This window comes from Rissa tridactyla, chromosome 6, assembly GCF_028500815.1.
Source record: "Rissa tridactyla isolate bRisTri1 chromosome 6, bRisTri1.patW.cur.20221130, whole genome shotgun sequence".
Taxonomy (NCBI): Eukaryota; Metazoa; Chordata; class Aves; order Charadriiformes; family Laridae; genus Rissa; species Rissa tridactyla.
The window spans coordinates 18,495,275-18,518,583 of NC_071471.1; the positions used below are offsets into that span (position 1 = coordinate 18,495,275).

The window sequence follows — 23,309 nt, forward strand, 5'->3', positions numbered from 1 at the left end:
ACACCCACCAACCATTTATATGCACCATTAATATTTATAAGGATGACGTGCCTCTTTGACAGGAACTTGTGCCTCCGACGACAACAGATGTTATACCATTTATGAAAGAAACTACTCAAGCATTTCCAATGGACCTTGTCCGTGCTCATCATGTCTTTATTCCGTGCTCTGATTATATTATCCACGGAGAGCCTGGGTGACCTACTGACTCAAGCCCGGGAACACGGATGGCAGCACACTTGCCTGCAGAGTCCTTAAAACTTTTCAGAGTTGCATTATGTCTCTGTGGGGCTTCTTCTGGGAGATGGAGACCTTTCCAATGCACCTGATAGCTCAAACAGAAGCATGTGAGGCATTACGTGGCAGATTCCGTCATCTCATGAGGGTTTGCCACTTACTGGGGCCTCCAGAACACAGGGCAAGTAGCTGAGGCTGCAGGATTGTCTCCCACAGTTACCTTTGCCTCTATCACCGCAGCTGCATTAGCGATCATACAGGATCTACAAAGAATTAAAACCTGTTCTTATATGCTGTGCTATACTGCTCTACGCATGGACTTGCACGAAATCACATGCAGCAAGGCACTGATCCCATTATCCCTGCTAAAACTATGCTGCTCCTCGGCTAAACTGTAATTTATATCATGTGTGGGACCACCAGCCTCTGGCAGGAGGGAGCCCCCTGCTCTAGCAAAGATTAAACTCCCACTCTCCATGGAGGAGAAAGCGGACCCCCATCAGCAGGCAGCAGGATGGGTTCAACCTGGAAAGAACGATATGGGAAAGTCGATGGGTTTGCCGAATTCTCCTTCAGGAACCACCGCACACGGGCAAGCACTCAGGTATGAGACAAGGCATCTAAGGAACATTTTCTTTTATTACATTGCAGTTGACATTTCCATTAAAATGCATGAGGTTATCATGAATCGCTTCACCTGATGTGACGGAACTTGCTTAAAGTGGCACAAAAATGTCACATTATCCCTGTAGGCTAGAGCAGATAGCCTGCAGTGTCTTCCTCCTCCAGAATGGCAGCTCTAGTAATGCCCTGATATTTATGGCACATACATTTTTAATGCCCAGCGCAAACGGCTCCAGCATTTGTCAACTCATTTGACCTGCAGCTTTTCAAAGAAAATACAAAAAGACATGCTGCAGAGCAAGAGCTAGCAATGTATGAAATACCTTGCCATCAGCACCCACCAAGTCAGCACAGAAATAGGATGTTACAGCCACGGCCAGCTCCCTCTGGCCATTCTTGGCCAAGATTTGCCAGCCCGCTGGAGGAGTCTCCTCGTGCATCCGGACGTCCTCACCCTGTGCCCGTGGCTCCTCACTGCTTACAAACATGCAGATTGTGAGAAATCATTGTGAGAAATCAGGCTTGTGAGAAATCACTGCTGTTCGGCAGCCGCCAGCATTTCATCACCGAAGTCCTGACGCATCTGAACAACGACCGAGGTGAATTCGGGAGCTCCTTCACTCATGATTTTCCTAGATTGACACTGCAGCATCTCCAACCTAAGTTAGCTCTGAAACACAACCAATGCAAACAACTGCAGTAAAGAGGCCTGACAGATCTGGGGACTGCATCTGCAGCCACAGCGGTGCAATGGTTCTTGTGTAAATCAGCAGAATTTACACCAGCGTAAAACCCACTGTTTGAGCATCTCTGATTACATACATTAGGAAAAGCTAAGCTTTTTCTAAAGAGAAAACAAGCCCACAAACTCTTGGGGTTCATCTTTTGCACGTGATTACATTCAGTGTGTTACTGCAAATTTTATAAACGTGTGTGTAATCATGTGTTTTTACACACGTCTGCTGACCTTACATATCTAGCTTTGGTTCAGAACAAAGATGGCTCCTTCAAAATAATGACACCCATTACTTTGCTGTAGTTTGCACCCATACAATTATCTTTTTTCCTTCCCATTTAGGCCAAGTATGAATAAACTACAGACAAAATGCAGTCACAGGTGTCTCTACTTGCTTAAAGACAAAAAATGATGTGCCTGGCCTGGCCTAAACAGCATTTCTGCTTAGTCTGCATTAATGGTATCAATGAAAAGGATGATCCAGTTTCCACACTGTGTTACATGGGGTGTTGGGTGCACCAGAAGTGGAAGGAGAGACTCAGTCATCCACCCCCAAGTACATCCCACTCTGCTCCTGCCAGGTACAAGGAAATGCATCACCTACAGAGCAAGTTCTTTGCCAAAATCCAAGCATCGTTACTTTAAAATAAAAGGAAAAAGCATAATGGAAATACCTTTCCAAAAATAAAATCTCCTGTCCATTGCAATACAAAAAGCAGAGCGGTCTGAGCTTAGGTCTCCATCCAAGATGTCCCATCTACCGGCTTTATCTCCCACGCACTCCTCTGCAATGGCCATGAGAAGATGGTGATGAACGTCTCTATCCCAGCGCACTCGTTGATCAGACGTGGATTAGCATATTGCAGGCACAGATGTTTATACAGCACTTGGAAGGCAAAAAGAGGCATTAAGTAACAGTGGGACTCAGCAAGAGCTACCCCGGTCTCTCTCGGCGCACGTGCCATCACCCGCTGGACGCGGGGGACGGGTCAGACGCCAGCCTGCAGACGCGGATCAATAAAAAGCAATAGCACCGGGGTGCCGGGGCTCTCTGCCAGGCCGCGGGCGCAGCAGCTCGCACCGGACCTCTCAGCAGGGAAAAAACTCAGCACCACCAAAACCCGAGGGTTGTCCCTGGGCAAGTTTTGGGTGGTGAAATGAAGCGGGGGTACGCCGGAGCAGGAGAGGGGCTATGCCGGACACGTACAGGGAGGCAGGCGCGCGGCTCCACCGATTCAAGCGGCGGACGCGTCTCCCGTTTCCTCGGGCGGTAAAAATATGACATGCTTTAGCGAGAAGAATAAAAGGAGGGAAACAAAGGAGCGGGAGCGAACACCTGTCGCTCCCCTCGGGGACGAGCCCTGACGCTTTTATTCGCCTCGGCCGGCCCGGGAACTGCAGCTGCCAACTGTCATCAGCATCAAGTTACCGGCACAAAGCCGCCCGGCCCGGCCCTTTCAGCCAGGGCAGGCGGAGGGACGCGGGGCCGGCACCCAGCAACCCACGGCCCTCGGGTGGGCCAGTAGCCCCCGCCCCGGGCTGGGGAAGGGCCGCACGGCCTCGCCTCGACGGAGAGCGGCCGCGACACTGCGATATGGCCCGACACCAGCCCCTTCACCTCCGGGCAGAGCGAGAAGGCCCGGCCTGAAAAGCCTCCTCATCCATCCGGATGGGGACAGGACAAATAGTCCAGAACCACCGACAGCCCCCGCTGAGGCCTCAGAGCAGCTTCCCGCCCAGGTCGCGGCTGACACGGGGACACACTCAACGCCCCGACAGGCTCCCCAGGTCTTTGAGCCCACAACATGGCGGCGGGTTGGGGGGCCTGCGAGGGGGTGGTGTTACTGAAGGTGACTGACGTGCCGTACAGCGTCGAGGCCGCGCCGCAGGCAGCGGGCACGTCCCCTCCTCGGCCCCCCCGGCCTTGCCCAGCCTCCGCGCCGCCACTACCCCCGGGGAGCGAAGAGAGCGGAGCGCTGCCCGCACGGGGCCAACAATGCGGGCGGCCGACGGCAACCACAGCCTCGCCCCCCCGCCCCGCCCCGCCCCGCCGCAGACAAAGCGCCCACCTGCCATTGGTCCGTTCGGCCAACGCTCCGGCGCCTGCCCGTGCGGCGCGGCCAATGGGCTCATTGACATGCAAATGAGAGGGTATAAGTAGGACGGCGCGGTGCGGAGAGCGGAGCCGGAGGAGAGCGGAGCGGGCGGGCGCTATGGCGCCCTCTTTCCGGCCCGGCAAGGGCCGCCCGCCGCGGGGCGACGATGGCTGCGCGGAGGCCCGGGCCGACAGGAGGGTGAGCGGCGGAGGGGCGAGCGGGGCGGGGGGCCGGGCACCGGCCGGGCACCGGGCTGACGGCGTTGTTGTCCCCGCAGACGAGGAAGCCGCTGGTGGAGAAGAAGCGCCGGGCGCGCATCAACGAGAGCCTGCAGGAGCTGCGGTCGCTGCTGGCCGACAGCGAGGTGAGGCGGCGGTGGTGGGGCGGGCGGCGGGGCCGGGCGGCAGGGCCCGGTGCCGTGCTGACGGCGGGGCGGCGGGTCAGTTTCAGGCGAAGCTGGAGAACGCGGAGGTGCTGGAGCTGACGGTGCGGCGGGTGCAGGCCGTCCTGGAGCGCCGCTCCCTCGGTGAGTGCCGGCGGGACGGCGGGGGGGGCCGGGCCGGGCCTCGCCTCACCCCGCTCCCCTCTCTGTCTCCCCCCGGCGCAGAGGGCGGGCGGCTGCAGCGGGAGGCCAGCGAGCGCTTCGCCGCCGGCTACATCCAGTGCATGCACGAGGTGCACACCTTCGTCTCCGGCTGCCCCGGCATCGACGCCACCACGGCCGCCGAGCTGCTCAACCACCTGCTGGAGTCCATGCCCCTCGACGAGGGCGGCTTCCCGGACTTGATGGCGGACGTTTTGGCAGATCCCTGGCCCGGCAGCGAGGCGTTGGCCGCGGCCAGCCTGGCTCTCCCCGCCTCGGCGCCCTCGCCTTCCCCCAGCGAGGAGACCTGCTCCGACTCGGAGGAGGCGGAGGCCGAGCCCGGCCAGACCTCCGCCGACGGACTGGACGCTTCCCGGACGCGCGGCCTGCCTTCGCCCAGCTTACCCAAATCCATGTGGAGACCCTGGTAACAGAGGAGCGGCGCAGGAGGGGACGCAGACCTACCTAGCAGGGAGAGCAGCGGGCCCTTGGCTCCCCTGCCAGCAGCTGCGGGGCCGTCGGGCCTGTGGCTGGCAGCGCGGGGCTCGGGGACTGCATCCATGGCGCTCTGACGCTGTCATGCCCTGGCAGGCTAATAGCTAAACGCGTTAACATTTCATCCCCGTGTGCGTGCGGCATTTTGTAACGTTAGGGGTTGTTTTTATGGGGGGAGGGAAGAGGGGAGGTGGTTTTTAGTAGCAAAGCTCTTCAGTGGATACACAGCAGTTATTTTCTAACCTTATCTCTTTCTCTTGTGGCCCTTATAAGTGGCCCAAATATCACTACCTTTTTCTTGTAAGAAAAAGCCCTTGTACATTTTAAGTCGTGGTGGTTAACTCCGTGAGAAGCTCGAGTTAAGCCTGCATGCAGAGTTTTAAGTGTTCTAGTGATAGCAAAGATCCCTGAAAGGGGTTGGTGTGGCTAGCATCTGTACGCAGTAGCAGTCTAGAGTCTCGCCTTCAGTGAAGGGAGAGAAAGCTAGAAACCTGGCTGAATTAGACGAACATTTAAAGAGATATTGGTGGCAGGGTGCCTTTTAGAAGTGAGTGTCTTTATGCACATTTTGCTTTTAGCACATTTGAGTTTATTGTGACTTTATGTATATTAGGGTGTCAAATGTTTTTATTTTTAATCTTTAATAAAAAAAATACTGAATTCACAACTGATTGCATGTATTGTGGAGTGTGGTGCCCTTCTAACCGGTTAAAAAAATTAAAAATACAGTTCCCTATTGTTAAGTATTAACAAAAGTGTGGAAACAATGCCAGTAATTAAGCACTTAATGCTTGTACTAAGCATTGTTAGCTCAAGTATTGGAATTCAAATGTTTCTTTTGTTTAATACTAGGAGACACCTAAGTTATTGCAGTGAGCAAGGTCATACTGGTGGCGGGTTGATCTTAGGCCACGGATTTCAGGGCTAGTTTATCTGGATGCCAGTCTCAAACCTACTCTGCTTGATCTGCCATCTGAAGGCATTGCTCATAGAGCTACAGGCCTAACTTCAGAAGTGCTAGGCAAATCCTGTCCTGGGGCATGACTTCACAGGGGGGTTGGTGGGGTTTGGTTTTTTTTTTTGCTTTGGTTGTTTAGAGGTTTGGTGGGGTTTGTTTGTTTTTTGTTGTTGTTTTTTTTTTTTTTGCTCTTGAATGCAAAGTTGAATAGAGTGTGCAATGGATGTGGAAAGTATTCTTTAAAATTAAAAAAGTGTTTCTAGGGGGCTGGGGTACACTCTTACAGCTTTCCTGTGCATGAGGTTTGACACCTCCCCTGTTCCTGCTTCTGGGAGATGCCAGGTTATTTATGCTGTGATAATAGCTTTCAGAGAGCTGTCATTGTAAAGAGAAAAACAAAAAGGAATGTAAAGTTGCTTAATACGTGGAAGTTCCTAAACATAGAACAAGCAAGAAAGGAAGCAACCTAACTACCAAGGGACTAGACATGTAACTTTCTTTTGTTAACAACCCTATGGAATAATAAAAATGGAAACTAAGACCTCTCCTTTGTAATTTTCTTTAAGTTACCTGAGGTGGGTGTTCCGATTCAAAGATGGCCATCAGATTTACTTGGTTGTTCTCATCCCCTTTTGTCCTAAATTCTCTTTGAACTGGGGGAAGAAGGGCAAAAACCAGCTCAGCAGAAGGAGGTGGGAACTTCTGTAGTGACCTTTCTGCTTTAGGGAGGGAGGTTAGCATTTTGAAGTGTAAATGAAGGAGGAGCCTGAGACACTTGCACTAAAAGTAACACCCTACACACAAGATGACCTCTCGAGCCCCAGCGCAAGGCCAGGGTTATTTTTATGAAGCTACTTCCCCCATGTGTCAGCATTTGATACTTCAGTCTCCAGTTCTGCTTAATTAGGCCAGGTAACAACAACTCACCATAATCACACACGGCAGTTCACGTATTACAGAAAGTATGTTACCCTGCTACGTTAAGACAGAGCCCCTTGCTTTTAACATCTAGAAAACGCCCCTTTCTGTAAGGTGCTCACGAGGGAGGTAAAGCCACAGCCTGTTTCCTTAACAGCAGCCACCACAGCCCAGCCTGTGGCTCACAGCAGCACGCACACACAGCAGCCTCAGGCTGCAGACACTTGCCTGAGCTGGCTGTCCTCAGGTGTGACATCCAGGGTTGATCCCAGCCTGCTGCAGCCGCTCCATCCCCTCTGCTGCTGCAGGAACACCAGAGGCAGCTTGGCTTGGCTTCATTTCCATGAGATGAAAGACCCCCGGGTTAGGGCTCTTCTGTAACGCTCCTGTGAAAGCAAGTGCAAATCCTGACACTTCAGTGACAGAAACACAGCCAAGAGTCAACAGAAAAGTGCCAGCTTTGGTTCAGCAGTGGAGGGGGAGAGGCTAGCAGCAAAGTCATCGCTACTAAGCAGCATTGCAGACACATTGCTTAACTTTTCCTGTACTGGCCCTGGAGAACAGGAGCTGAAACCGGCCTTCCCCATTTACCTGCTCCTTTCCCATTCCTGCGTATGTTGCTGCTCGTGCTGTTGCACTTCCCACACCTGGGATAACCCTCACCGGCTGGTGGGCCCACACAGCTCCCTGCACATCCACCATCATGGCTGGGGACCTGGCCGCATCCCATCCCATGCCATCCCCGCTGCTGCGGAAGCAAACAGGCAGAGGGGCTGCGAGCTCGCCGGCCACGGCCACCAGGCCAGCTGCTCTCCCACAGAGCCACAGGAGAGGGATAACAGGTCTTTCCCCTGTGCACTCCTCAGTCCTGTATTAGCGGAAAAGAAAAAGCCAGGTCAAAGCAGTGCTATCAGGAGTTTTTTAAAAAGTGTGAAAAGCATTTTAGAAATTGTGTTGGCAATATGGCTTTTTTTTCCCCTCTCTCTCTCTCTAAATCCACAAATTAGGTTCACAGAAAGTTTACATCCTCTGATTAGGTGTTGCTGTGTTTCTCCATTTGCATTTCTGTACCTTACTGCAAAGGTGTCAAATCTGACACTTTCCTGACAAAGGCAGGAAGAGGTGAGGGTTTCGGGGGTGGGACAGGGGAGAGGGCAGTGGGGGGAAAGGAAGGTTTCCAGCAGCTCTGATGAAAAACCAGGGAAGCCTTTTCAAGTCCTTCTTTATAGAAACTGCCTTTATTCTTTTCCATTCCAAAGTAATACAAACAGACTATCTGATCTGACAGTGCGCCGCCTTGCAAGAGGGGAGAGGAGCAGCACACTAGCAGGAGGACTCTCGTTTGATATGCAGTTGAAGAATAATAGAAAGAAGGGCTCATTTTCCCCTCTCTTTGCATGTCAGTCACTCACACCTGTTGCAGGGAAATACTGCTCCCTGTTAGACCAGGTCAGCTAGGAGGACTTTGGTTCAAACCCTCTCCTAACCTCTTGGCAACACATACCAGGTCTTTTGTCAGAGTTCCGGCCAGGAGGCAAGATCGAGCTTTCGGATTGTCCAAATCAACTCACATCTTCCTTTGTCTCCCACTAGCAAGTATCATGTAGCTCTCTACAGAGTTTTCCTCTCCAAATAAATGTTTCAGTCTCTATTCCAATTAAAAAATAAAACAGATGAAAAAAAATTCAGTCCAGCCCTCAGCAGCAGGGTTAGGGGATGCACACAGACATCACGAGGGAAATTTCTGTGAAGCAGACAGTTCGTTCCTGCCTGTAACACGGAGAGCAGCCTACATTCCTTACTATCCAAGATGCTGTCATTGGCAGAACGTTATCGAAACAAGTCACAGACAAGGAGGATTTATTTCTATGGGAAGCGTGCTGGGATGAATGTTGGTTAATCCTGGCACCCAGAACCTTGCCGTGTTATGGTAAACTCTCCATAATTTGCCCCACCAGCCATGGCTTGGGCCATGCTCACTTGGACCATGGAAACACACAAGCCAGTATGGATGGGACCCAGGAGGAGAACATCTTCTTTCTCCCCGCACAGACACAACAGTTTGAACAAGGTTATGCAGGAAGCATATGGAAAAACTCAAGGATCCAAACAATCCACTAATCCAGCTGTCTTAATCAGAAGCCCATCCTTCCTCTGCTTTCTAAGACATATTTTCATTTTCTTGTATGAGATGCCTGGTTCCAAGTTGCATTTATACTCTTTTTTTTTTTTTTTTTAATAGAGGTTTCCTGTCACCCCAGTTATCTAAATGGATAGTGTCACTAAATTGTGCACTTCAAGCCTCTCAGGCTTCTGCACGAGCTAAGCTAAAGAAAAAGAAAAGGGGAAAAATAGTCTCTCTCTTTTTAGCTCCCTATACAACATTAGCATTTCATTATTGTTTTCAGCAACTACAGTTCATTGGACTACACTTTAAGAAGGTTAAAAAACAAAACACAAAGCTGGTGCAGAAAACATTCAAATATGAAAATACACTTTACAGGAAGAGACTTGAAGCTTAATTTAGTTAAACAAGATGATGATTGAGGGTGATTCGATTAGTTATACTGCATATGTTATAATATACGCATGTTACATTGCTCACTTACCAGCTGAGGAAGTCATGGGTTCAAAAAGTCTTTCAATCCAATAAAGTAGAGCCTTAAATGCCAAGAGCTAGATACTGGGTCCAAGCTGTTTGAAATGAGAAGGAAAAAGATTGAAATTAAGACACTGGAAGAAGCCATGAATTTCCCATCTCTTCATGTCCTCAGGTCAAGTGAGACACGACATCTTTCCAGAAGCAAATACAAGTTGCTTTGGTTACAAACAAAGACCCACTTCGTAAAACAAGAACATACAAGCAATTTTATTAGATGATTCCTTCTGGCCTTAGATTTCCTACGTATGAAATGACCTCAATTTGTGTTTTTTTAGTTTTTACATTTATCTCAGGGTAAAATACAGGTTGAAGGCATGGTGAGTAGTTTTCTTTGCATCTGGGAAAGCGCAGGCCCAGGGCATCTTCAAACATACGTTTGCAGACAGCTTCAGGAATCGCCGGGATTCACTCACCCTCAGCTGAACTCTGCAAAGCTCCTAGACCATTTAAGTACAAAGTAAAGCAGCCTAATTTAAAATCACCACCAAAAGAGGCACGCTTTAAAGTATTCTTAAAACCATGTTCCCATTGAGAGAGAAGGGAAATTACCGGGCATCCCCCGGGAGCCTGCATATCCACTCAGATACGTTTCCAAATGGGCTGCAGCTTCCAGTGGCCCCCTGCGGAAGCCTTGCTGAGTTTTGGAGTTTGGACCATCCGTGGCTGAGAGGCACACTAGCAAAACTTTAGAATTTCGTTCTCCCTAAACTGATTTCACCAGAACCAACCTGTGCTATACAAAATCATTATAAAGCCCCTTCTACTGTCACCATGCGACAGCCTTTGCAATCGGTGTTCCATAGATTGAGAAGGAGGGGGGAAAAAAGCCCAGAAGAGACACATCAACTCCATTATCAGCCCCATCAAACTTTTCCACCAACCGGGAGAGGTTGTTCACAGCACCTCTATGCCCCACCAAGGCCTGAATCGCTCAAGTTTCTAGCGAGTTTGCCCCCTTCGGGCCTGCAAATGGTGTTTATGACCAGCCTTCATAAAACAAGGGTGTCTTCATTACTCACAGCCGACCCCCAACATGGGTGGTATCTACCCTACACATTGCCCCTTTCCAAAACAACATACACAGATTCCTTTCCCACTCAAGGCACTCTCAGCAGACGCCTGCAGAGTACCAGGAGTTCAAGACTACGTTACACACATCTGAGCCTGGTCCAGGTTCTCTCTATCCTTCACAGAAGATTAACCAGTCAGAAAACAAGTGTAATTGAATCCCTTAGGCCAGACAGCGGGAGCGCACAGCTTCTTACCAAAAATCTAGGATTCTGGAGCAAATCTCTTCTGAGTAGCTGCTACTCTCACCACGTCTGAAAGCCTCCCACTCATTAACCCTTCCGTTGAACCAGCAGTTTCTCAATAAGTCAACACAGGTTCTCAGTGAAGTCCCTGACAGCAACCTACACGTGAGCAATGACGTGCTCCTCAGGAGCTCTGGGATGCCTGTACAGAGCACTCAGGATGTCCTCTAGCTCCCAGAAAGATTTATATGAAGTGACACATAATTTGGAAAGCTTCTGAATATGCTTGATCTCCCAAAGAGGGTTTTAAGACCCCAAGGGCACAACTACTCCCACATCATACCCTACACGCCCTGTGTGGCTGCACAGAAGCAGCTGCCCAGAGCAGCACTGCCATGGGGACAACAGGGACAACCAAGTCAACCAACAGGTCTACGCAGCTGCTTTTCTGCTGTGATGCGTTATCAGCAGCACTCGGCTGCTTAGCAGTCACCACGTTGGCTGTCACCGGGCGCAGCCGGTCAGGGTGACTCAGTAACAGCGGCACAGACTGCACTTTCAATTGCTGCAGGAAGCAGGAAAAATGATTCACATCCTTTCAGCCAACGCCGAACCAGAGCGTCATTCCAAGGCTCCAAAACTCCGGTGACAAAGGGAGTCTTCAAAACACAATGCAAAAACCCAAGATCCTGATGCTCCGTGCTTAGGAGTCTGTTTCCACCCTCGCTCCTTCCCAGAAGCACCACTCCTCCATTTGTGAAATTATAATCTATTTCCCTAACCCCTCTAAGAAAAACAACAAAACAAAAACCTACAAAAAAGCCAACAAAACAAAAACCCACCAACAAGATTCTTACCTCTCAGCTTTTTGCAGAAGGTCTATTGGCTGCATTTCCAGGGAGGACAAGTAGTAATACCTATCTGCTTGCTTTAACACCTTGGAACCTATTTATTTTTTTAAAAATTTTAAAAGGTGCAATGAAAATATTATTATACTGATGTGCCAGTTGTTAGAATGACAGCCAGTAACTTTTTGCTCTTGCGCAGTTCTAGCAAGGCTTCATAAGGAAAGAATTATCATCTCAGGGTTTTTCTGAGGGGGGAAAAGGAGATAAAAAGAGAATTTGCCAACTAATTGCCTGCATCTTTTGTGGGTTTATACAGTTACACACCAATTTACAGCTGTTACAATCAATCAGTTTATAGCACAGATACAAGGAGGGAAATATTGCAAAGCAGCTGATGAAAAAGCTTTCCTAATGCCAGAGGAAAAAGGGAAGGGGACTACAGTGAAGGTCTCTCATTTAGACTAACAGGGAGAATGAATCTAAAAGGCCAGAGCATTTCCCCATCTCTCATAACTGTCAAGTCTTCCCTGAAATCAAGGCTCAATCAACTGCTGCTGAACGCTGCCAGTGGTTTCTTGTGCTTTAATTTGTATTATACATGAGATTCAAGTAAGTACACTCAAAGCAAGCAAAGGCTTCTCTGTTTTCTAGGACGGAATCTGCCGCCGGACACTCCTCCCTCCATCCTCTACTCATCCAGTCTGGATTTAACTCCAGAATCACATTAACGAAGGACTGGTCACACGCCTCTCAAGGTATGGGTTTTCCTGCCTAACTGGCCAGTTCAGCTGAGAAAAATCTTCTCAAAATTTATGTTCTGAGGTCTCCTATAGCTAAAATATTCTGAGACTCAGATATGGAGTGAAACACAAAGGTTTTGCATAAATTGCAAGTGTTGATGTATCTAGCGTCAATGACAGATGTTTATGCTCTATCTTCTTGCTGTATTTGGTCACCCAAACAGGTTTTGTAAGTCCCATCCAACCCTGAACACTTCAGAGATGAGTTCTCCTTGGCCAGCCTAGCAATGACCACTCTGACTCAGCCACACACGTGCATGTTAAATTAATAGATGTAAATGACACAGGCCAGATGGGAAAGGGAATATGCAAACAAACATAAAGAAAATCACTGTCATGCAAAATACATAAATCAGGGGAAAAAAAAAAGTTACATGCATTCAAGTATTGTTTTGGTTTGCTTGTGGGTTTTTTGTTCTTCGCCTTTTCCTCCCAAATAGCATGCTTCCAATCGTACTGCCTGCCTGCTTTGGGAAAATGGATCCCTGCAGTGCTGGCAATACCAAGGGAATTCTCAAGTATTACCTCCCTCCTTGAATACATTGGGTGCCACACCAGGTACTTTCAAATCCCGTATACACAAAGAGGTTGACCCTTTTGGCTGGCAATCCTACTGTTAGTTACTTTTACAATGCAGCATATATAGGCAGTCACTACATCGTCATTCAACACATTCAATCACCTGTAACAAACAGGTCCTTGCCACAAGAACACAGCGATGGGTGGCCAAGCAAGAAGTAAGGGATTTAGCAGTGGATCCCAGTTTGTTTCACCACTTCTGGGAAAACCTATCAGTTTGTGGGGAAGCCTCCAGCAAAGCACATTGCCTTCACCTTTACTTCATTTCTTGTGGATGAGAAACCCAACCAAAACTGCTGCTCACAATACATTCCCCCTAGAAATGGTGTGGAATCCTATAGTGTGATGGGGAGGATTTGGCCCTCTGGCCCAAATTAGAAGATTTTGGCATCTGGTCCTTTCTGTTGCTGAAACACATCAGTGTTCAGTCTTGCTCCATTTTCTGTCAGAATCCCACTGGTGGGCAGAAAAATCAGGCCTGCTGGAAAATAGCAGAGTAGCCTACCTGGTGCCACTGGTTTGTTTTCTGTAGTGCTTGTAACCATGGCATCTGAGCAGCAAGAAATAAAACACATACCTTCAAAAGCGGAAGGGCTTCCACTTCCCCTGTCCTTCCCCTGAAACAAAAGAGCATCATTTTTTACATGTTTTGTACTTACTGGTTTTGTTTTTAGAGAGCTTTTATTATCAAGAAAACTGCGAAGACAAAGTTATTTTATTAATTGCTCTGAATAAAACCAAGAAAACCAAACCAAAATCCAAGTGGCCCAATTACTTATTTGGGGTTTGGTTTTTGAAGACAACAAAATCTGAAGTGTCTGGACACACGATTTTGATTTGACTCAGTTTCTAAACATTACCTTAGAGTTCAGATCCGTACCGAGACTCTGACAGCTCAGGAATGTAGCTTAGCAGAGAACCCGGGTGAACACAGCCCTTCGCGGGGCTGGGTTCTGCAGCTGTAGCTTCTTTTGCCAAAAGCTCTAAACATCACTTTTCTTCTCTCCTCCTCATTCCCACTCCCCCCCACCCCCCGCCCCCTTCTTTTTGTCTAGACACAGGGCAATTCCAGCCTTCCCTGTTTTGACAACTTTCTGGTTTGTTATGGTCACAGCTCATGGAGGCACACAGCTTTAACCCTGTGCCTTCCTTTCGTGTCTGGATTTTAACAACTCCCCATCTCCGTTCAACTAAACTGTTCCTAAAGGTCCAAATACCAACATGACTCAGGAGACATTTGCCTCCATCTCTTTCTCAAATTCTCTGACAAGGAACCACTATGTCTCGCCCAAAGAAAGATAAAATTGTGTTTTGCTGTTGATAAAACTATTTTTAAAAAGGTAGCGTTAAGCGATTTCAAAGATGAGGCAGTGCCCTTTGGAACTGTGTTATTATCCTCTTCCTCCAATTCTTTCGTGAAAGTCACAAACCAGAGTGCAACGACCCAAATGTTTCCAGAGCAGCAAACTGTCACCTTCTATATATAGCCCAGGTGTCACAGTTCAACCCTAGTCTTATCTAGGAAGCTTAGAGGTATGGAACACACAATGCTTAGAAGGCTGCAGATACATTTAATTACAGCAATTTACTCACAGTAAGTTTTGGCAATTGGCTTCAAGTCACTGCTATGTGCGTTGATAAAGTCCGCAAAGTTTGGGGAAGGCTGTTAGCATCCATACTCCTGGGAACGCTCCTGCAGAACAAAAACATAGAGATTTCTCTCACACCCTCCTCAGTTGAAAAATAAATTTTGTATCTGAAAGCTTTAAGCCTTCTCTGGAAACGCTTGAATAGCCAAGTTAGACTGCATATATCACTAGGTGATAAATACCATCTGCATTTATAGATGCTTCTTAAAGCACATTAGAAAGCGCTGCTACACCTCCTGGACCTAATTTACTGCCAGCTCTTTCAGACACATGGAGGATTTACATTATAGTGACCAAGATATCCTGACCTCCCTCTGCATTACTTCAGTTTGTCCCCTCGGAAGGCACTGTGGGCAGCACCAGTGTTCAACAACTTCCTGAGCATTTGGACCCTTTGATCCTGTTAAATACATTCAAAAAAACTCTACCTGTAAAGCCACTGTTGTCAGCATAATGAGTAAAAGTTAACACCATAAACTTCACAGGCCTATGAACACTAAATTAGGTGACAAAGGCAGTCGTATATCACTTCATCAAACTAATTCTGTCAGTAGGTGAAATCTGTGAAACCATTTACAGTATGCCGTCTGGATAAATCATTCTGCTGTGAAATCGATTCAAGACTATCAACGGTTTACTCAGATTAGGATATAGACAGCCTTATTTTGCTAGTCTGTTAGCCAATATTGACTACCAGACAGCTTTTTAAAAAAAAAAAAAAAAAAAAGATTATCAGACAGCCTTTTAAAAAAAATAAAGCAAACAAACAAACAGATTTTCCTCAAAAATCCAAAGCAGAAATCCCTGAAAAGTCTATTCTCTATGTTTAAGACTTAGTCATCCCCTCATAATGGCAGAGTACGTACAGGGAAGGGATTTCAGGTGGACTGGTAGGAATAATACAACAATGCTGTACGTAAGTGCTTTCATAATCAGGCCTTTAGAGTTGATCTCATTTAAATTCACTGCTCATGTAACACAAGGTAATTATTATAAGAAGAATGTTAAATACACTGCCTGACTACACCCAAAGCTTTAGGAGCCTCCATGCGAAGCAGTATGGTAACCATCTTTTTTGTATACACGTAGCTAAAGGCAGTGGAAGGATTTCCTAGTTCTTTACATGATGTGGGAATCCACGTTCACTGTTGCCATGTGATTTCAGCACTTACAAACGTCAACACAATTCTAAAATATATGCATTTATATTTGGATTTGTCTCTGAAAGGAGGGAAAGGAGAAGAGAACTTCAAGGCAACTGAGAGGAACAAAAGTCTTCCAGCCTTCAGCTGCCTGCAGGGCGGTGGAGTTTAGGAAGAGGTACGCATCTTCCTAGCTATCGGATCTGAACAGAAGGCACTCGCTCCTCCCCATCCTCCCCTGCCCTCCTGGCCCTCCACTGAGCAGCTGGCACAAAGTCTTCACTATTCACAGCCAGGCAGCAGCTCTTCAGAACACAAAAAAGGAGGGGCTTGTAAAGACAACTGCATATAGACACTAGAAATAACTCCTGATCGCCACATTCTTCACATTGTCGCTTCCTTCTGCATTGTGTCACACCATATGCTTTTTTAAACGCACAAAGCGCAATACTTGGGACGCTGCTTTTGGTCCCAGGCTGGTAACCGAGCCTCTGTACGAGGGCCTGAAGGCCCAGGCGGAGCATCCCTACAGCTTGTGGGGCTCAGTTCAAGGGCTGGGGCTGTTACCGAGCCTTCCGCACTACTCCGGAGATCATCCTGCAGACAGAGTAGTTTCAGGCCATTCTTGGGAAAAACCATACCCCGATGCACACACACAATTTTTTCTAGAATTCCATTATTTTCTGGGTAATTTTATTTTTTTTGTAAATTAAAACCTGATTTCAACCTGAATTGTTGAAATAATTCAAGCAGATTATAGTTATTACATTGCACAATAAAACAATACAACAAAGTTCACAAATACCATCTGATACTAAAATATACTGGTTGGTATAGTAAGTTACACTTTGTTCGGTTGCTGCAAAAGAAAAATAACAAGATGTTATTTTATTTCTTAGAATTCTGTATTGCTGCAGAAACAAAATACCTATTTTAGGACTCTAGAAGCAACAGCATCTCTGCATTGCAGCGATTGCCACTCCTAATTACTTAGCACAAATAAGTTGGTCTGCAATCTAATTAGGCATTTTCATCATAAATCTCTGGTTTTACCAAAATCAGAAATGCAACCAAACCATGAGAAAACAGTTTTCCACAATATGGGAAGACAGATTTGTCAGTAATGAAAATTCAAACTGGAACAGAGGTGGGAGAAGTTTAATATAAGCACAAGAAAAGCACTAAGGCCAATTTGTGTACCAGCTTCAGCCTTTATACTTTCCAATAATTTTATATATGCTCCCAACAAAAATGCAAAAACCTACAAGCTGGAGAGATGCAGTCAGCAGGAGCTCAGGTCACAGCATACAGAAGGGACAGATGGTTCAGATTAAATCCTTAGTATAAATGCCTGGGCACAATCCAGACCGGGGATGTGGCTCTTACCTGGGACGTTGAAAGAACTAAGTCTGTCTTGCTGGGGCCCCGCAGAGCTGAGCCACACCAGTCCCAGCGCTCGTCTAAACCGGAGCAGAGGTAAGCACAGGCCGCCCAACCCTCCTTCTGCTTCCTGCAACAGGGAAAATTAAAGATTAAAGCCCACTAGAAAAATGCATTTGCTAAATTTATCCAGTACTTGTATGATTGGCTTCCTGGGTTTTCTGGTTTCTAGGTTTGGTTTTCTTTTGTTTCCCCTATGCGAAAAGGCACAGGATTTCAAAGGGAGTCAACAGAAGGGAAAGCCTTAGACCTTACCTTAGACAAGCAATGGCCAAATACATTTAAAAAAAAAAAAAAAGTATAACTAATACTTTCCTGGACAGAAGTAGAGCTTTTGAAGTTGACAGTGCAACAGCAACACAAGCGATTTACTTTTAGACCATTATAACAATGTGAAGAGGGTAATAAATTAATTATACCCTTGTTTTATTGTATTAATACGCAGATTAGCGAGAGAGAAGCACACCTTAACAAATCCTGGAATACCAGGAAATTCTAATCCATCCTCAGATTTGTCTCTTTTTGCCTAGTTAAAACAACAAATGAAAGGCATAGTAGTATGGTCCTCGAAGGCTGATGGTGAACGGCTCCCTCGCCAAGCCATCTCCCCCGGCTGCGGCAGGTGCTCGAGAACAGACTCACTACTAATTTCCCCATTCCGTACGACACAGAAATCATTGTACCCACCACTGGAAACACATCACAGTTATGCTGCAGTACCTGCTCATTTTGGTTAACCCAGTGCTGAAAACAGTTCTGGGTTGTTTTATCATTTTGTGGGGTGTTTGGTTTTGGTTGATTGGGGGGGAGGTTGTTGGTTGGATTGGGTTTTTTTTTGTTGTTTTTATTACAGATGTAAATACCTGTCCTGTGAGTAACAGAAGCAAAGGGCCTGCCACCTGACCTGCTCTTTCCTACTGCCTCAGGACACTGGAGCTCTTTCGCAATGTGTTCTTCAGCGAAAAAGCATTTTCTTTAGTAGTGAATGGCAAGTGTTTTCATACTTGCATATCGTCCACGAAGGTATAAGCAGTATTCACATGCTGCCACAGCAGCTTCTTTTTGTCTGCAACTTACTAGATACAATCCAGAGCCTGAAATACTGCAGAATTAAATCCCATCACACACACTCCTATTGCACATGGCAGCCTGATGCACCTCAGACACCTCTGATTTTTTCAGCACATGCCAAGACAAATACCCATAATTAAGAGTTCAGTAGTTTCAGTTTCTTCCCACTCTTATACTCCTCCTTTTCCACTTTGGAAGTCTGGCAGAAGTTGTTTTTTGGGGTTGTTTGGGATTTTTTTTTTGTGTATGCAGTGTGGTTTGGGGCTTTTTTGTTTGTTTGTTTTTTTAAGATGTACCACTGAAGCACACTGACAAAGTTATTATACACCTTGTGTACCATCCCCCAAAATACTGTCCTTTTCCACAGCCCCTAAGAAAAAGGAGCTGATGAGCTGTTCATGACCTCATTCAATAGATCGAATATATTTCTCAAGCTCCTAACCACTTGTGAGCAAGTAAACACTGGAATTCATGGAAATTACACCTACAAACGTTATTCTCCTTTTAGTCATCTGTTTGTCACTTTGCCAGAAGCATGCAACTCATTTCACCGCGTTCTTTGAGTTAGAGGCTTATCAATCCATTAGGTGCTTTCCACCTTGCTAGAGAGACAAAAGAACAATCAAGGATCTTAATTCTCAGTAAGGAGAACATTATTTTTTTCGCTCCAAATTTATCGCAGCTGTTACGTGGACTAAAATATGATGCTTTTCAGTAGTCCATTTCCCTTTTCCAAGCAGAAAGTTTGTATTTGCATTCGCTATCATTGGGCCAACAGCTCTTCATTACGAATTTTCTTATCACCTTATTTGAAATTCAAGTCACAGATCTCTTTACATCAAAAAACGTCACAGCAAACTCAACAGCCCCAAAACACAAGCAGCTGAACAGAGGAAAAACAGGGGTGGCAAAACTGCCAAATATGATCACAGGACACCAGTGACGCCTAGGGGCTACTGAGATGGGAGAAAAAAAAGACTGCTCCCAACGGTTGCAGTGTAAAGCAAGCCATTATCTTTGAGTGCTGACAGAAGGCACATCACCAAGGAGAAGTACATGAATACCTGGAGCTACACATAACTTGGACTCTTATTACATATACAAGTGCAAAAAATAGAAGCAGAAATAACTGTGAAACATTACCTGGTAATTTACTGCATCACCAGCAGTTGAGTTCTCCCAATGTCATATATCGATTATCAAACCTGACATCCAAATGTCAGCACAATACCTTCTCTACTGAGTTGCACAGATACCCTGTACATGTGCACGACACTCAGATCTGTAGTTCTGTAAACTTTTTCATCGATACACCTCTCCTCTGCGTGTTTAGCTAAGCAAGGAACCAAGGTGCTACTAGGACAAAAGTGTTTTCAGACATCACGTATGCAGAACTGCTCACATATTTAGGGTCAATTCAGAAGACTTCAGAGGGACTCAGGTGGTGTGTTGAGCAAGCACACTTTAAAATGCATGGCTTGGCAACGGAGTGCACAACACTGCAATTCTGCCCTTGGTGTGAAGGCAATTCACCTGTGTGGTGAACTGTTTTGTGGTGCAGAAACACCTGATTTTGCAGCTCAGAAATATCTGGGTTGCTCACAACTAAACTAGGCTTTGCACTAGCTTGTTCTGTTTAAAAAAAAAAAAAAAAAAAAAAACAACAACCCACAGAGCTCTCAAAACACAATCATGGAGAAAGAGACATAATGAGGGTCTCATAACTTGAGTACCTCCTCAACTGGAAGAGCAGTCCGAAGTAGCATCTCGCACCCACTAAAATACATCACTGCTCAAAGTGAGAAAATACAAACCTTCCAGCCCCCAACTTTCTCCACTCATCAGAGTATAAAACAAGAACAGCACCAGGAAAGTACACTAGCTTGATAACATGACACTTCACACCATGACAAGCCTAGTAATCACTGTACAAAGCAAATTCAAGGGGCATAACCAGAACTGTCCACCTCTAAGCTACCAGTATAAAACCACAGAGGGCTGCAGGAGAAAAGGTATCCATAGCTGCCATAAAACAAAGCAAAAAGGGCATTGTGTCTTCAGGTGGTTTTGAACAACACACACAGAGAGCCCAGCTGCATACGCTCTTCCAGATAGTAAATCTGTACATGTTTTCAGAATGACTAGTCAATATAAAGATTCAACTTCCATTTGACCACTAAGTGACCTAAGCTGACCACTAAGGTCACACAAGCTGGCAACAGTTTTACTTCAGGACAGTAAGCCACAACTAAAAACCATAGCTTGCAAGTTCTTCAGTTTGAAATACCAGTTCACATGTCTTCAGTAATGCATCTATTTTTGCTTCTTACATGGAGCAGAAGGCTCAAGGAACAAAAAGGCAACTAAAAATATATCTGTTTTATTTACCAGTTTTCTAAAAAGCAAAGTCATAAAAATTAGTCACAAGTGGCAAAACCATAATATATTGCACAGTGTACAGAAAACATCGTTGACATGTTGACAAAGTGTCATCACAAATAAGTCATCTTACAACAGTTTGGAAAAATTACAGCTTCAGAATCTTATCTATAAATGGAGGCATGTAGATTTAAAGTTACAGGAAAATATTTTAATACCACCCTGTAAATGCAAACACTTTAAGGATGCAAGATTAAGTCCATAAGTAAGCACATCCACAAAATGCTCTAAATATACTTTTCTCTTCCTTTCACTAAGTTATGGTTACAAGATGGTCACTTAAAAAAAAAAAAGAAAGAAATGAGAACAAATAATAAAAATTAAAAAAAAAAAAACACCAAAAAAAAGCATGCTAAAGCAAAGAAGTTCAAAGTGGTTGAGAAGTCCCTGAAAATAATTTGTATAATTATGATGCACTCCTTTTATATAAAGCTTTTACTTTTCCCAAACCCTGGTCCAATTAAAACTATTTGTGTTCACATGTAAAAATGGAATATATTTAATATGTTGGTATAGCTGCACTGCTCCATTTATGATTAAAACATTTAATACATCGGACTTTAACACCAACATTTTAAAATTTCTCATTCACTTTATATTTACATATATTGAGGTTTGACCTTGCTAAACTATTAAAGACAGGAATCAGATCTCGCTGAGTAGTGCTTCACACTACATTTAAGATACTCGTTATTTTTAAATTGTGATTCTACTTGTTTCACAAGTTCACACACTCTGCTATCTGCGGAACCTGTCTCCAACGCAAGTTTCCTTGTGACACTATCGAATTAATACCCAATTGCTTTACACAAATTATTTCTTCCACTAAGCAAATACCAGTCACTTCTGCATGTTTTTGGTGTCAGATATAACTTCACATCCTCTTTGTATGCAAAGAGAAATATTTTTATAGAATGAAAATAACCTTAATTTCGTTGAATAGAAACATTATCCTGATAAAAAAGGAAATGCTTTCCATGAAAAATATTTTAAGACAAACATATCAAAGTTAATTGAATTTCTCTGTATGTTTTTCACCCCAAGACCTACAACTGACATCTAGCAATACTGCAACTAAATGTCCTTTAACGAACCAAAACATTAAAGTTGTTCTTTTGTGTTCTCTTCCCACATCCAACATGTATAAACAGCACAAGAACATAGAGTACACATATTCAAGTCAATACAATCTCAGAGGCATTAAAATTAAATCCTTTACAGCAAAGGATTCCAGCCACGCTAAGGTTTTGATTATGCAATTCAAATATAGTGAAAGTCAACACTATTCTCAAAATCACTTCTTTTTTTATAAGCACTATCTTCAAATGACAAGAGATATCTAATCCTCTCTTGCCACATACAAGTTTCATGTTTGTTTAGCCACACAGGAAAAACTGATGGTTGACCTCCTGACAAAACAAATCAGAAATAAAGGTTAAAGTTATACCAGCTTTGTCTAACAGTCACTGGTGCATACACTGTCATCCTCTCTGGTCTTAGTTTTTAAAATCTTTGAGGATAAAGATTTCTTGTGTATAAATTCTCAGAAACGATGCTTCAAGGTAATAAAGAGTTCATAGTTTGCAGCGTCCATTTAAATAAAAGGCTACAAAGTTGTCAGCACTCTTCTATACTTTCTTAGACATTCACATAAGTATTTTAACCCAAGACCATCTTACAAAATTAGTTCAACATTTCTCTTAGACAAAAAAGGTTCCTACATTCAAAACTATACGAAACAAACAAAGAGGATGGGATCAACTGGTATGAGAAGGGCAAGTGTGAATTGATTTGCTTGAAGGTTTTTTCTGCTACTATGCTGGACCACTTCAAATATTAAGAACAATGCTAAAGAGCCACTACGCAGAATTGCTAGAATAATTTATAACACTGAATTATTACCAAAAGGAGATTTGAAGAACCATATGTACGTAAGGGGATTTTCAGTACTCATTAACCCACTCTACAAAAACCAGTAGGCATCAATGAAAGTTTCTCTAGGTTATAAAGAAATACTTGAGGCATAAGTGCAAAATATGAGTCTTTCTTTTTCAAAGAAAAGCTATACCATCTTCAACAATGTCCTTACTGGGAAGAGATTGCCACCATTTAAAAAGAGATTCATTCACAAATGACTCTTCTAGAGCAAGAAAAACACATTTGTTTCTATAAACCGGATTCATCTTGCTGGATACAAGATTAAAACCTCTATGGATCATCACTGTAGTTTTGAAGCAGCTTTGAAAACAACAGGCTCAAAGGCTATGTTTGTTCTTCACTGACTTGACCCAGGGAAACCAAGTTATTTTCCCCACTGTCTTCAATCATTTCATTAAGGTCCATTTCGTGGATTTCTTCATCATATGATGTATAAAAATTGCTCTGTATATTGTCCTCACAAAAAATACATTCCTAAAAAGAAAAATATGGAAACACTCATAAGTCAAAGAAAAAAAAAGCTCTTCCAAACAGTCCATTTGCACATGATTCCTGATTCCAAGGGAACCTTTACATCTGTGCTGCAACTACCAGATAAATTCCACTCCCCAACTTTCCCACACACAATCATTTTATATCTTGTAATAAATCAATACAGGTACTTGAGAACTCTACTGGAAGCAGTTATAATGCTGACATTTTACATGCACTTCCGATCACCTTTTCTTCCATTTGATTGCTAACCCTGCAGTAATATGCTCATGTCAGTTGCAGTGCTTAAGAGACTGAAGCAACTGTACACTTAAGCAAGTTGAGTGCTATAATATTAACGTTGCAGTAA

General features: G+C 44.9%; 2 protein-coding genes and 2 long non-coding RNA genes across 20 annotated transcripts in view; 1 reads left to right on the forward strand and 3 right to left on the reverse strand.

Moving 5' to 3' along the window:
- Positions 1–3,750: 3,750 nt before the first annotated feature.
- On the forward strand, positions 3,751–6,270 carry LOC128911734 (transcription cofactor HES-6-like). Of its 2 annotated transcripts, XM_054207074.1 has the most exons (4): positions 3,751–3,891; positions 3,971–4,057; positions 4,138–4,219; positions 4,301–6,270. In XM_054207074.1, exons 1-4 carry the CDS (start codon positions 3,811–3,813, stop codon positions 4,705–4,707), a joined length of 657 nt encoding a protein of 218 aa, XP_054063049.1. In that variant the 5' UTR covers positions 3,751–3,810; the 3' UTR covers positions 4,708–6,270. The 2 variants fall into 2 exon arrangements, with proteins under 2 accessions (XP_054063049.1, XP_054063048.1); XM_054207073.1 differs by having other exon boundaries at positions 4,138–6,270.
- Positions 6,271–6,311: 41 nt separating this feature from the next.
- LOC128911735 (uncharacterized) lies at positions 6,312–8,437 on the reverse strand. Its single transcript, XR_008467150.1, has 3 exons — positions 8,152–8,437; positions 7,239–7,515; positions 6,312–7,033 (listed from the first exon to the last, which is right to left on the reverse strand). It is a non-coding gene; the product is annotated as an uncharacterized LOC128911735 (long non-coding RNA).
- A 4,889-nt stretch (positions 8,438–13,326) lies between these two features.
- On the reverse strand, positions 13,327–17,106 carry LOC128911736 (uncharacterized). The gene is made up of 3 exons (XR_008467151.1): positions 16,967–17,106; positions 14,383–14,482; positions 13,327–13,406 (listed from the first exon to the last, which is right to left on the reverse strand). It is a non-coding gene; the product is annotated as an uncharacterized LOC128911736 (long non-coding RNA).
- Positions 17,107–20,455: 3,349 nt separating this feature from the next.
- Positions 20,456–23,309, reverse strand: part of PER2 (period circadian regulator 2) — a 51,824-nt gene continuing 48,970 nt past the window's right edge. For all 16 annotated transcript variants that reach the window (XM_054205229.1, XM_054205226.1, XM_054205234.1 and 13 more), the window contains one exon: positions 20,456–22,942. In XM_054205229.1, the coding sequence (XP_054061204.1) occupies positions 22,793–22,942 (150 nt within the window). In that variant the 3' untranslated portion in view covers positions 20,456–22,792. The remainder of the gene's footprint in view (positions 22,943–23,309) is intronic.